We start from the raw sequence: 12,362 nt of genomic DNA, 5'->3' as shown, positions 1-12,362 counted from the left end.
TGTCAGCAGCTGGGTTTTGAGGTGTTGCCTGGGAGGGGGAAGGTGCTGGAGAAAGAGGCCTCGTCATCTCTGGAACCTGGCTTGGTTCGTCATCTCCTCTGGAACCTGGCCTGCCTCTGGAACCTGGAGTGAAGCCAGAGAGGAAGGTCCTGCAGATGGAAGCCCTGTTGGCTCTTCCCCCTCACTCTCTGAGTCACTCTGCCAAGAGGCCAGGCTCGGGAGCCAAAGACACAACACCTTGGTTCTCCCAACATAAATGGACCAATTAAGGATCAGAGCTTCAGCCAAGGCTTTTGTTCGCTACCTAACTAAGCACCAAAGTAACACCTACGGTCGCTCAGATGAAAGTCTAACTGTACCAGTGGTTACATCCATACAGAGAACTGTGGAGGGAGAGCCCTGACAGAGCTTGCGGATGCTTAGCAGAAACTCCTGGGCCCTCAACATGGGGTTCCCACAACATGAAAACTCTGCTTATTTTATTATTATTATTATTATTATTATTATTATTATTATTATTATTATTATTATTATTATTATTATTATTATTATTATTTATTAAACTTTTATACCGCCCTTCTCCCGAGGGACTCAGGGCGGTGTACAGCCAAGATAAAAAACAATAAATATACACAGGTAAAAATCAATTTAAAATACCTATTCAATAGTGGCCGAATTAAAACCGTCGAATTGACCAACCTAAAATACCCCATATAAAATTACAGAAAATTTAAAAATTTAAAATTTAAAATTTAGAAATTTTAAAAATCTAAAAATCAGTCCAGTCCGCTTGGATGAATAAATAAGTTTTTAATTCGACGAAAGGTCCAAGGTCAGATATTTGGCGCAAACTGGGGGGAAGGTCGTCCCAGAGAGTAGGAGCTCCAACAGAGAAGGCCCTTCCCCTGGGGGCCGCCAGCCGGCATTGCTTGGCGGACGGCACCCTGAGAAGACCCTCTGTGAGAGCGTACAGGTCGATGGGAGGCATAAGGTAACAGCAGGCGGTCCCGTAAGTACCCGGGCCCTAAGCCATGGAGCGCTTTAAAGGTGGTAACCAGAACCTTGGAGCGCACCCGAAAGACCACAGGTAGCCAGTGCAGACTGCGAGGAGTGGTGTTACCGGGAGCACCGTGGTACCCCCTCAATCACGCGCGCAGCTGCATTCTGGACTAGCTGAAGTCTCCGGGTGCACCTCAGGGGTAGCCCCATGTAGAGAGCATTGCAATAATCCAGGCGAGAAGTGACGAGAGCATGAGTGACCGTGCATAAGGCATCCCAGTCCAGAAAGGGGCGCAACTGGCGCACCAGGCGAACCTGGTAAAAAGCTCTCCTGGAGACGGCCGCCACATGGTCTTCAAACGACAGCCGTCCATCCAGGAGAACGCCCAAGTTGCGCACCCCTTCCGTCGGGGCCAGTGACTCACCCCCAACAGTCAGCTGCGGTTGCAGCTGACTGTACCGAGATGCCGGCATCCACAGCCACTCCGTCTTGGATGGACTGAGTCTGAGTCTGTTTCTCCCCATCCAGACCCGTACGGCCTCCAAACAACGGGACAGCACTTCGACAGCTTCGCTGGGGTGGCCTGGGGTGGAGAAGTACAGCTGAGTATCATCAGCGTACAGATGATAACTCACCCCAAAGCCACTGATGACCTCGCCCAACGGCTTCATATAGATGTTGAACAGGAGAGGCGAGAGAATCGACCCCTGCGGCACCCCACAGGTGAGGTGCCTCGCGGTCGATCTCTGCCCCCGTCAACACCATCTGCGACCGGTCAGAGAGGTAGGAGGAGAACCACCGATAAACGGTGCCTCCCACTCCTAACCCCTCCAACCGGCGCAGCAAGATACCATGGTCGATGGTATCAAAAGCCGATGAGAGATCTAACAGGACCAAGGCAGAGGAGCAACCCCTGTCCCTGGCCCTCCAGAGGTCATCCACCAACGCGACCAAAGCTGTCTCCGTGCTGTGCCCGGGTCGGAAGCCGGACTGGAACGGGTCTAGATAGACAGCTTCCTCCAGGTACTGAGGAAACTGCCACGCCACCACACTCTCTACAACCTTCGCGATAAAGCGAAGGTTGGAGACTGGACGATAATTACCCAAAATAGCTGGGTCCAGGGAAGGCTTCTTGAGGAGGGGTCTCACCACCGCCTCTTTCAAGGCGGCGGGAAAGACCCCCTCCATCAAAGAAGCATTTATAATACCCCGGAGCCAGCCTCGTGTCACATCCTGAGTGGCCAGCACCAGCCAGGAGGGGCACGGGTCCAGTAAACATGTAGTGGCATGCAGCCTCCCCAGCAGCCTGTCCACGTCCTCGGGAGTCACAGAATCAAACTCATCCCAAACGGTATCAACAAGACGCGCCTCAGTCATCTCATCCGGATCATCGCAATCTTGGTCCAAGCTATCCCGGAGCTGAGCGATTTTATCGTATAGATAACCGTTAAACTCCTCGGCACGTCCCTGTAAGGGGTCATCCCGCTCCCCCTGGTGAAGGAGGGAACGGGTTACCCGAAACAGGGCGGCCGGGCGGTTATCTGCCGACGCAATGAGGGCGGAAGCGTAGGAGCGCCTCGCCACCCTCAGTGCCACTAGGTAGGTCCTTGAAAAAGACCTAACTAGTGTCCGATCAGCGTCGGAACGGCTGGACCTCCAAGCGCTCTCTAGGCGTCTTCTCCGGCGTTTCATCTCTCTCAGCTCCTCAGAGAACCAAGGAGCTAATTGAGATCTGCGCCGGGTCAGAGGCCGCAAAGGCACGACACGGTCCAAAGCCCCAGCCGCGGCCTGTTCCCAGGCCGCAACTAGTTCTTCAGTCGTGCCGTGGGCAAGACACCATGGAGTCCTTGTAGCTCTCCAGGCTTGGTTTTCTTGCAGTCATTTTGTGTGCGCTGAAGATGATGCCTAGTTGGGTCACAAAACACTGCAAGAAAACCACCGAGAACAGGACTTCCTGTTTGGCACCGTAGGTGATGGCAGTGATCTTTACGATCACCAACCTCTGGATTATGTGGAATCGCTAGGACAGCTTAAATCTGCTGTCCAGCGGTTCGAAAAACCCCTTCTTCGGGAGAAGAAGAAGTGGTGAGCTGAGGGCAGAGGTAGAACTTCCCTAAAGCCCCTGAGAAAAAAGGGGTTTGAAGGGTTAAGTTCCCTCCAGCAACCCGAAGTGCTCCAGATCCGAGGATTTTTCTGCTTTGGCGGAACCAATCACCACGACCAAACGCCGAGATTTATTTTGGACAATAAAGGATTATACCGGACAGAACGAAAGTGGGAGAACTTTATGCAAGTAGCCAAGCCAATTCCCCGTTACTTTGTAACAAGCTTGAAAATAGCAAGAAAATGGAGGCGAATTGTTAACAAGTTAACGAGTGGAAAGCGAAAGTGATACTTTTAGTCCTTGCCGTCTGCTGCTGGTAAATTGCATGTTATTTGCTACTTTAACTCTTTAACTCTTTGCTGCCTGCTGATAGAATCTAGGGGAGATTTTTAAATATTGCTTTAAAAGACTGTGTTTCTCAGAGGTTAAGAAGATTTAAAGTGAATATTAAGTTGGAAATAAATAAATAAATAAATAATTTTATAGAAGATGGCAGCCAAACAATTAAAGTCTACTGTAACAAAGGGCTCTGGAATTTCATCAGCTGGTGCCTCTCCAGCTCATACAGCAGAGACTAGAACATTGAATTTAGAGGCGTTACAAGAAAACTTAAAAGACTTTATGCAAGAAAAATTTAAAGTAATAACTGATGAGATGTCTGAAATGAAAGAGCAGATATTAGAAATTCAAGTGGGAAATAAAGAAGTTAAAGAAGGATTTGTAATTGCAATACAAAGTTTGGCAACAAATGTGATTTTATTAGAAGAGGAAGTTGAAGAAATTAAGCAACATAATTCAAAATTAGAAAATAAAATGGATGAATTTCAAAGTAAAATGGAAAAAACAGGATGAAATAGTTTTGATACAATATAGAAATATGGAATTTGCTCTAAGAATCCGTGGTTTGAAAGAAAATAAAGAAGAGAATTTAAGGGAAATTTTTTCTGAAGTATTTGCTGAGATATTAGCAGCTCGTCCAGCAGATGTGGCTTATCAAATTGATAAAATATATCGTGTGAATTCTTGGATAGCAAGGCAAAAAAAGTTGCCAAGGGATGTTATTTATTTTACAAATAGAACAGTGAGAAATCAGATTTTGCAAGCCTCATATAAGGGGGAGAAGATTCAGGTTGCTGGTCAAGATATTTTAATATTAAAGGAAATTCCACCAAAAATGTTAAGGGCTAGGAAGGAATTTGCCTTCCTGGTGAATGAACTTAAAAAACGTCAGATTGAATATAGATGGGATATTCCAACTGGTATAATAGTATATTATGCAGGGGAAGTATATCATCTCAATACAGTTGGAAAAGCAAGAGAATTTTATGTTGAGGCATTAAAAGTTGGAAGTCTTCCCCCATTGGAAGCTAGAAGAAGGGAGACTGAAATGAAGGAAAGAGAAGTGAAGCAGGTACAAGAACAGATTGTGATGGAAGAAGATTTATTACAAGTGTTGGAAATACCTACAACGGGTTCAGACTCAAAAGAACAAAGGCTGACAAACTGCTGCTAAACGCAAGGAACAAAAGATTAAGGCACAACAACAACTGGCAACTACTACAACGGAAACAGTGGGAGGAGCAAGGCCTAAAGCAAAATGTGATCTGCGGCTAGTGTTCCAAAAGTTTCCTTTGGCCGATAATGGCAATTAAACTATTATCTTGGAATGTTAATGGTTTGAATTCACCGCAGAAGAGAAGGAAAGTATTTCATTATTTGAAACAATTTAAAAATGACATTACCTGTTTACAAGAAACACATATTAGATCTTTAGACCAGAAATATTTGATAAACTCAAAACTGGGAGTACATTTTGTTGCCTCCTCTTTGGAAAAAAAAATGGTTTAGTTATATATATAAAGAAGGATATATCAGCAAAATTAATTGAGGTGGATAAGCAAGGAAGATACATTGCTATTGAACTTTTGTTGGAGGGAAAAAAGACATTATTAATAGGAGTTTATGCTCTGAATCAACAAGAAATTTTTTTCAAGTTTTTACATAAAAGAATAGTATTTTGGGTTTATAAATCATATATATTAATGGGTGATTGGAATGGTGTGTTGGATACTCAAAAAGACAAAAAAAGTTTAAGGAAGATATCAAGCCGGGCGAAATTACCAAAGGCTTTTTTTGAAATAATGGAGGACTTGGAATTAAGAGATATTTGGAGAGAACATAATACAGAAGAGAGGGATTTTACCTTCTTTTCGGACAGGCATCAATCATTTTCGAGGATTGATTTTATTTTGATTACTAATGATTTGTACTCTAGAGTGAAGAAGACTAAGATTTGTTCAAGAACTCTATCTGATCATAGTCCAGTTTGGATTGAATTTGATCGGGAAAAGGAGGCTAGGAGATCATGGAGGTTGAATGAGAATTTGTTTAAATATGAACAAAATGTAAATGAATGTAAAAAGCAAATGAAAGAATTTTTTATTATGAATATGAAAAAAGAGACATCTATAGAGATGATTTGGGACGCCAGCAAGGCTTATATGAGAGGAAATCTTATACAAATGAATATTAAATACAAAAATAAATTGCAGAAAAAGAAAAAGGAACTGGAAGAGGAAATTAAAAAGAAATAACAATTATTGATAAATAGCCCAGGAAATAGTAAAATAAAAGAATCAATAAATATATTAAGAGGTCAGTTTAATATGTTGATGGCAGATCAAGTAGCAATTAATTTACAATATGTAAAACATAATACGTTTAATAATGCCAATAAGCCAGGAAGATGGCTTGCCTATTTAATAAGGAAAAAACAGAAATCACGAACGATTGATAAAATAGAATATAGGGGTAAGGAAGTTTATCAAAAGAACTTGATTAAAAAAGCATTTTTAGAGTATTATAGTAAGTTATATACTAGGGATATGATTGATGATACAGAGATAGAAAGATATTTACAACAACAAAATATTTGTGAGCTTACAGAAAATCAAAGAGAAGAACTGAATCAATTAATTACTTCAGAGGAAATTTTGTTAGCAATTAAGCAACTTAAAATCGGTAAAGCACCAGGTACAGATGGTTTAACAGCTGTTTATTATAAAAATTTACAAAATGAGATGGTTGAACCACTTAAAGAGTTATTTAATAAAATTCAAATGGGAGGAGATGTTCCCCCTTCATGGAGGACAGCCTTTATTTCGTTAATACCGAAGATCGAGATGGTATTAAAGCAGAGAATTATAGGCCTATATCACTTTTAAATACTGATTAAAAGATATTTGCCAAGATACTTGCTAATAGATTAATGCCAGTGATGAATCAAATAATTCATAATGATCAGTCAGGATTTATTAAGGGTAGGCAGATGAGATATAATGTGAGGCAAATTGTAAATTTACTTGAATATTTGGAACGAAACAACCAAGTCTCAGCGGCATTCCTTTTTTTTGGATGCTGAAAAGCTTTTGATAGATTGGATTGGCAGTTTTGTTTAAAGTAATAGAAAAATGCAATTTGGGGATTATTTTATCCATGCAATTAAAGCAATATATCAGAAGCAAACAGCACAAATAATAGTAAATGGTGGGTTAACAGAAACTTTTAAAATTGGGAAAGGGACGAGACAGGGATGTCCCTGTCCCCATTACTTTTATTTTAACTTTAGAAATTCTTCTGAATAAAATACGTGGTTCCGATCGAATAAAGGGAATTAGAGTTAAACATCAAGATTATAGATTAAGAGCTTTTGCAGATGACTTGGTTGTTACTGTATCTCAACCAATATACTCAGCTACTGGTTTAAAAGATATAATTGGTCAGTATGGTAAAGTATCTGGATTTAAGGTGAATCAGCAAAAGACAAAGATGATAACTAAAAATATGAATATACAACAAAAAGAAGAGTTAGAAAGAACTACAGGTTTTGAAATCGTTAAAAAGGTTAAATATTTAGGAATATATATTACAGCTTCAAATGTTAAATTATACAAAAATAATTATGAGGTATTGTGGCAGAAGGTATGGAAAGAAATGGAGAGTTGGAAGAAGTTACAACTATCTTTGTTGGGAAGAATAGCGGCTATAAAAATGAATGTTTTGCCCAGGTTGATACCGGTGCTTAAGAATGATATTAAATTACAGGAATGGCAAAAGGGGGTTAATAACTTTGTATGGATGGGCAAAAAACCAAGAATAAAATTAAAAATAATGCAGGATACAAGGGAAAGGGGGGGTCTTAAAATGCCTAATTTAAAATTGTATTATGAAGCAGTTGTCTTATCATTAATTACTGATTGGATTAATTTAACTGAGGAAAGAGTTTTGAATATAGAAGGTTATGGTTTGTTATATGGGTGGCATGCCTATTTATTATATGATAAGAAAGTAGATAAAATATTTAAAAATAATATAATTAGAAATGCATTATTGAGGGTCTGGAGGAAATATCAATATAAATTAGATGGAAAGATTCCAATATGGGCAATCCCGAGACACATGATAGAAAATATAAATATATATCAAAAGATGGAGGTAGTTACCTATAAAGAACTTCTTTGTATGGAAAAGGGGGAATTACAATTAAAATCCAGAGAAAAGATGGGGGAAGAAGGGAAAAATTATACATGGTTCCAATATGGACAATTACAAGCTAGATGGAAATTAGATCAAAAAATAGGTGTTAAGCAAACTGAGGATAATTTGTTAAAACAAATGAGAGATCAAGGCCAACAGCATATTAAGAGGTTGTATAATGTATTAGTAGAAATAGACTCAGAGACTGAATTGGTTAAGGATTGTATGATTAAGTGGGCACAAAATTTTCAGCAACCAATAATGTTGGAAACTTGGGAAAGAATTTGGGTGAGGAATGTTAAATTTACACAAGCGCAAAATATGAGAGAAAATTTTTATAAGATGTTTTATAGATGGCATTTAGACCCCAAAAAGTTGTCATGTATGTATCCTAATGTACAGGCTAAATGTTGGAGATGCGATTGTGAAGATACCACTTATTACCATATATGGTGGACTTGTAAAAAAGTTAAAGCATTTTGGATTAAAGTATGGTGGATCATGCAGAATATTTTGAAAAAGAAGATTAAGTTTACTCCGCAGTTCTACTAGGAATAATTATGGATTGTACAGCTATAGAGACTAAATTGATTTTGAACTTAATAACAGCCGCAAGACTTTTGATTGCTCAATATTGGAAGAAAGAAGAATTACCTACAATTGAAGAATGGACACTCAAAGTATCAAATCTGGCAGAAATGGCAAAAATCTCTGCTTACTTGAAAGACTATACACAAGAAAAATATATTTTAGAATGGAAAATGTGGATTGATTATATTCAAAATAAGTATCAGATAAAAAAATATCGAATAGCATATGAGTAAATTTAGGAAATATTTTGTATTAGATATATTTCTGAAGGAGAGGGGAATTGAGAGTGTGATTATGTGTGGAGTGACTAGAGATTATAATTTAGGAATTATTTTAGATTATGATTGTTAGTTTTGATACCCTGCATTTTGTTCTGGGAAGTCGGGGTGGGGGGTGGGGGTAAGGGGAGGGAATTGGGGGTTTGAGGCTAGAGATGGAGTGATGGTTAATGTACAGGGATTATTGAAGATGTATAAATATAATTAATGTAGGGTCGGGTCTGCCCAGTTACCATTTTAGAATGGTGGGGAGGGAGAAAAGAGAGAGTAGGAGGTAGGAAAGAGGAGAAGAGGAAGGAAGAGGGGTAGAAGAGGGAGAAGGAAGGTGTAGGGTGGAGGGAGGAGAGGATGTAGATAAGAGAAGGAGAGGAAGGTCTGGAAAGTAGAAGAAGGTAGAAGAGGGAAGAGAGTTAAAAGGAGGGGGTGGTGACTGGGCAAGCCCGACTAATTGTATATAACTTTACATTGGATGAGTTGTTTGACATTATTGTAAAAATAAAACTTTTTTATGAAAAAAAAAAACCACCAAGAACAGAGCACCAAGGACCCCTCATTTCAACCCTGAGATTATCTTCTATTAAGTGTTTTGACAGTGCTGGCATGGGACTGGCAGTTGTTCACCCCAGGCCCAACCTCTCCAAGTTCTCAGGTATTTCAGTACCTAGGACTTCAAGAGAGACGGATGGAATTATGACATAACTGGCTGAATACCCGTGCTCTGCTACGAAACTATGTGATCGGGCTTGATGAATCTATACTTACAGCTTGAAAATTAATGAATAGTTAAAATCCCCCTCTCGTCTCCCCTTCTCTCCTTTAGGCTTGTCGCAGAGGCCTCTCCTATCCCCTGCTTCGTGCTGTGAAAGTAAAACTGAAACTCCACTCCTCTGCTTTTGCATTTGGAACGGATTTCTTTTCAGGTGGGGAGGAGGGTAGAACTCCTTAGCATCAGTTGTGTTAATAATAATATAGGAAATACTAATGCTCTGTTGGGTCATTTCAAAAAAAAAATTCTTAGTGAACTAAAACCCAAGAGGAACATATGTGGCAAATTTCAAGTTTGTAGGCTTTACGGTTCTGGAGATTTTGTGATAATGCATGAGTGGTATTTTGCTTTTATATATAGAGATTATCATGTAGTTTGTTAATAACAATTTACAGCCTTGTTGGTTTTTAAGTGGAGTATGTGCCTGATTTCCAGTGATGACTTTCAAGTGTTCTCAACAAGCAGAAACCCAAACTGCTAACCTACAGGTGATGGAATCGAGAGCCAAAGAGCGTGGATTTGTTTTCACTTAATGTGGTGAACATGCCTGCATTCACCAACACATGTAGGCAAAGACCTTTTCTCCTAGCCTCTTTAACAGAATAGGAGTTGGAAGGGACATCATCTAGTCCAGAGGTCCCCAAACCATGGCATGCCAGCAGCCAGACCATGCAAACCAACAGCCCCATCTGCAGGGGTGCAGGCAGCATGCAAAATCACCCATTCCGGTCCACAGAAAAACTTTTATCCATAAGCCAGACCCTGGTACCCCAAAGGTGGGGGGCTGCTGATCTAGTCCAACCCCCTGCTCAAGCAGGAGGCCCTATACTACTTCAGACAAGTACCATGGAAGCAAGTCCTTCACCATCTTGGTATATGTGCCCTTGGTGGCTACTTGGCAGGCAGGTGCTACCAAGGAAGGGGATGGCCTCAGAGGCCGAAGTATCCAAAAACATTTGGTCCCAAAACGCAGTCCACCTTTACTTTTCCCAAACCCAGGCCTTACATTGACACCACAAGAGGAAACGGCAAAGTTTTATTAGAAAGGGCAACATGACATCAAAAAACAGCACATACACAGCTAATCCTGCTCCTGCCATCTTGTGATCAACAAGATTGGCCCCGAGTCCCACTGGGTTCCGTATGGGTGTCAAGGCCTAGGCGGGCGCATGCCAGGAGGAGGGGGACCTGGAAACAAGAGTCACAATTACCGTAAGAATTCTTACAGCCTAAGAACACTGTAGCACTACTGAGCAATTTGTTTTCACCCCTGCTGCTATCATAATGGTCTTTCACATCAAGTCAAAATATAAGACAGCTTTGGCAGTTTATCTCAGAATTCAACTTTCTCCGAAAAAAGAGGACTTACCTCTCATGCCAGGTGGTGGCGGCCTCATTCCTGGCGGTGGCATCCCCATTGGTGAGCCACGGCCTGGTGGCATCCCCATAGGAGGGCCCATGGGTGGTCTCATACCAGGAGGGGGCCCCATCATTCCTGGAGCAGAAAAGCAAGAAGCATCAGCAAGTGGCAATCCCTTCCCTCCTCCTGCCTCCTCCTAGCCCAGCAGACCTCAGAGTAATCCTGCTTTGACAACGGCTCCTCACAGCAATGCTCAGATACTACCATTCATCACAGGTCCCATCGGCTCCGGTAGCGAGAAGGGGGTGGGGGCAGCTTAGTCAAAACTCACCTGGAGGGGGAGTGCCCCTTCCCATGGGTGGGGGAGGGCCTCCACGGCCTGGTGCATATTGAGTCGGGGCTCCCGCTATGCTAGCAGTGGCAGCAGCGGCTGCAGCAGCAACTGTCCCTCGGCTCTGAGGTGTCATTACCTGTAATTAAAAAAGCAGTTCAGAGACCTTGAACGTGATGCGCCACTCATCTCTGTCCCTATCCACAAGAAAAGGTAAAAAGAACTCATTGGCCCCAAAGCAGTGTTTATGCCCAAAGCAGCTCGACAGCTGAACGTAGCTCTGCTTACCTGTTGGGATGGTCCACCAACCCCACGCACAGGACCGGCCAAACCTGCAGGTGCTTGGGGCATGGGAGCTCCAGCTGGGACTCCTCTTCCAGCCGCTCTGCCGACACCGGGTCCTCCTGCTGCCCCAGCCAGTGGCACACGAGCAATCCCAGTCTGGAAAAGAGTCAAAGGGTCACCACGCGCAATCCTTTGCAAGGCACTGGCTGTGCTCCGGAGTTATCTCAGCACAGCCGCTCTGCCACTCTTCTTGTGTCCCTCCCTGGATCGATTCCTCTCAGGGAGTTTTTCCCTAGCACAGGGGCCCATCGGATCATCGATCTTTTAATAAACCAGACCAATTCAAATAAGTCCAGTGTCCCGTGGCAGCCCCCCCCTCCCGGCGCCCAAAGCAGGAGGGGGCCACGACCAGCAAGCCAGGCTTGAAGCCTCCAAAGGACACCAGTGAGGAGTTCTGGGACCCCGCCACAGGCTTACGTCCTTGGGGGGCGGCCCCTCCACGGTCATGGAGACCAGGTTCTCTCCGCGGAGCAGCACCAGGCCCAGCACGCGCTTCTCCTCCCGCTCGGGCTGCTTGGAGTTCTTGGGCCTGCGAGGAAAAAGGAGGAAAAAGGAAGGCGCCAATTGACGCCTGGCCTCCCCCATTCCCCTCCCCCGGCGGCGGCGGCGGCGGCGCTCACTTGATCTTGCGGAACTCGTCGCAGTCGCAGAGGATGAGGTTCATGTGCTTGTCGAAGGCCTTGAAGGTGCCGATGAAGACGCGCCCGTCCTGCAGGATGCACCGCATGCGGTAGTCGATGTGCTGCAGCATCTTGCTGCTCTTGCCCACCGTCTGCGGGGACAAGGAGGGGCGGTCAGCGGGAGGCGGGGGAGGCGGTCCGGCCTCCCCGCCGGCGCCTCCGCCGAGCCCGGGCTCACCATGGTGGCGGCGTCGCGTCTACTTCCTCGGCCGTCGCGCTTCCCGCTGCCTCGCGAACCGCCAACGACCACCCGCTTCCGACGGAACCGGAAGGAAAGCGCAACTTCCGGCCCTGCCGGCCTCCCACCCCTCGGCGGCAGCCGGGCGCGAGCGACGCCGCGGTTTCCATGACAGCCGATTTTCCTGCGACGG

General features: G+C 43.6%; 1 protein-coding gene across 1 annotated transcript; it reads right to left on the bottom strand.

Moving 5' to 3' along the window:
• Positions 1-10,297: 10,297 nt before the first annotated feature.
• On the bottom strand, positions 10,298-12,305 carry SNRPB (small nuclear ribonucleoprotein polypeptides B and B1). Its single transcript, XM_058176937.1, has 7 exons — positions 12,170-12,305; positions 11,932-12,083; positions 11,729-11,840; positions 11,255-11,407; positions 10,967-11,105; positions 10,645-10,770; positions 10,298-10,463 (listed from the first exon to the last, which is right to left on the bottom strand). Exons 1-7 carry the CDS (start codon positions 12,170-12,172, stop codon positions 10,426-10,428), a joined length of 723 nt encoding a protein of 240 aa, XP_058032920.1. The 5' UTR covers positions 12,173-12,305; the 3' UTR covers positions 10,298-10,425.
• Between the last annotated feature and the right edge of the window lie 57 nt (positions 12,306-12,362).

This window comes from Ahaetulla prasina, chromosome 3, assembly GCF_028640845.1.
Source record: "Ahaetulla prasina isolate Xishuangbanna chromosome 3, ASM2864084v1, whole genome shotgun sequence".
NCBI classification, from domain to species: domain Eukaryota; kingdom Metazoa; phylum Chordata; class Lepidosauria; order Squamata; family Colubridae; genus Ahaetulla; species Ahaetulla prasina.
Note: the sequence above shows the minus strand (reverse complement) of the source record. Positions and strands in the feature narration are given on the sequence as shown.

What these genes read in the sequence shown, in the direction of transcription:
- SNRPB (XM_058176937.1), bottom strand. An exon ending in AGGGGCCGCCCCCCAAGGAC is followed by an intron (nt 11,408 to 11,728) that starts GTAAGCCTGTGG and finishes ACTCTTTTCCAG; the next exon opens with ACTGGGATTGCTCGTGTGCC. An exon ending in GCCACCACCTGGCATGAGAG is followed by an intron (nt 10,464 to 10,644) that starts GTAAGTCCTCTT and finishes TCTTGTTTCCAG; the next exon opens with GTCCCCCTCCTCCTGGCATG.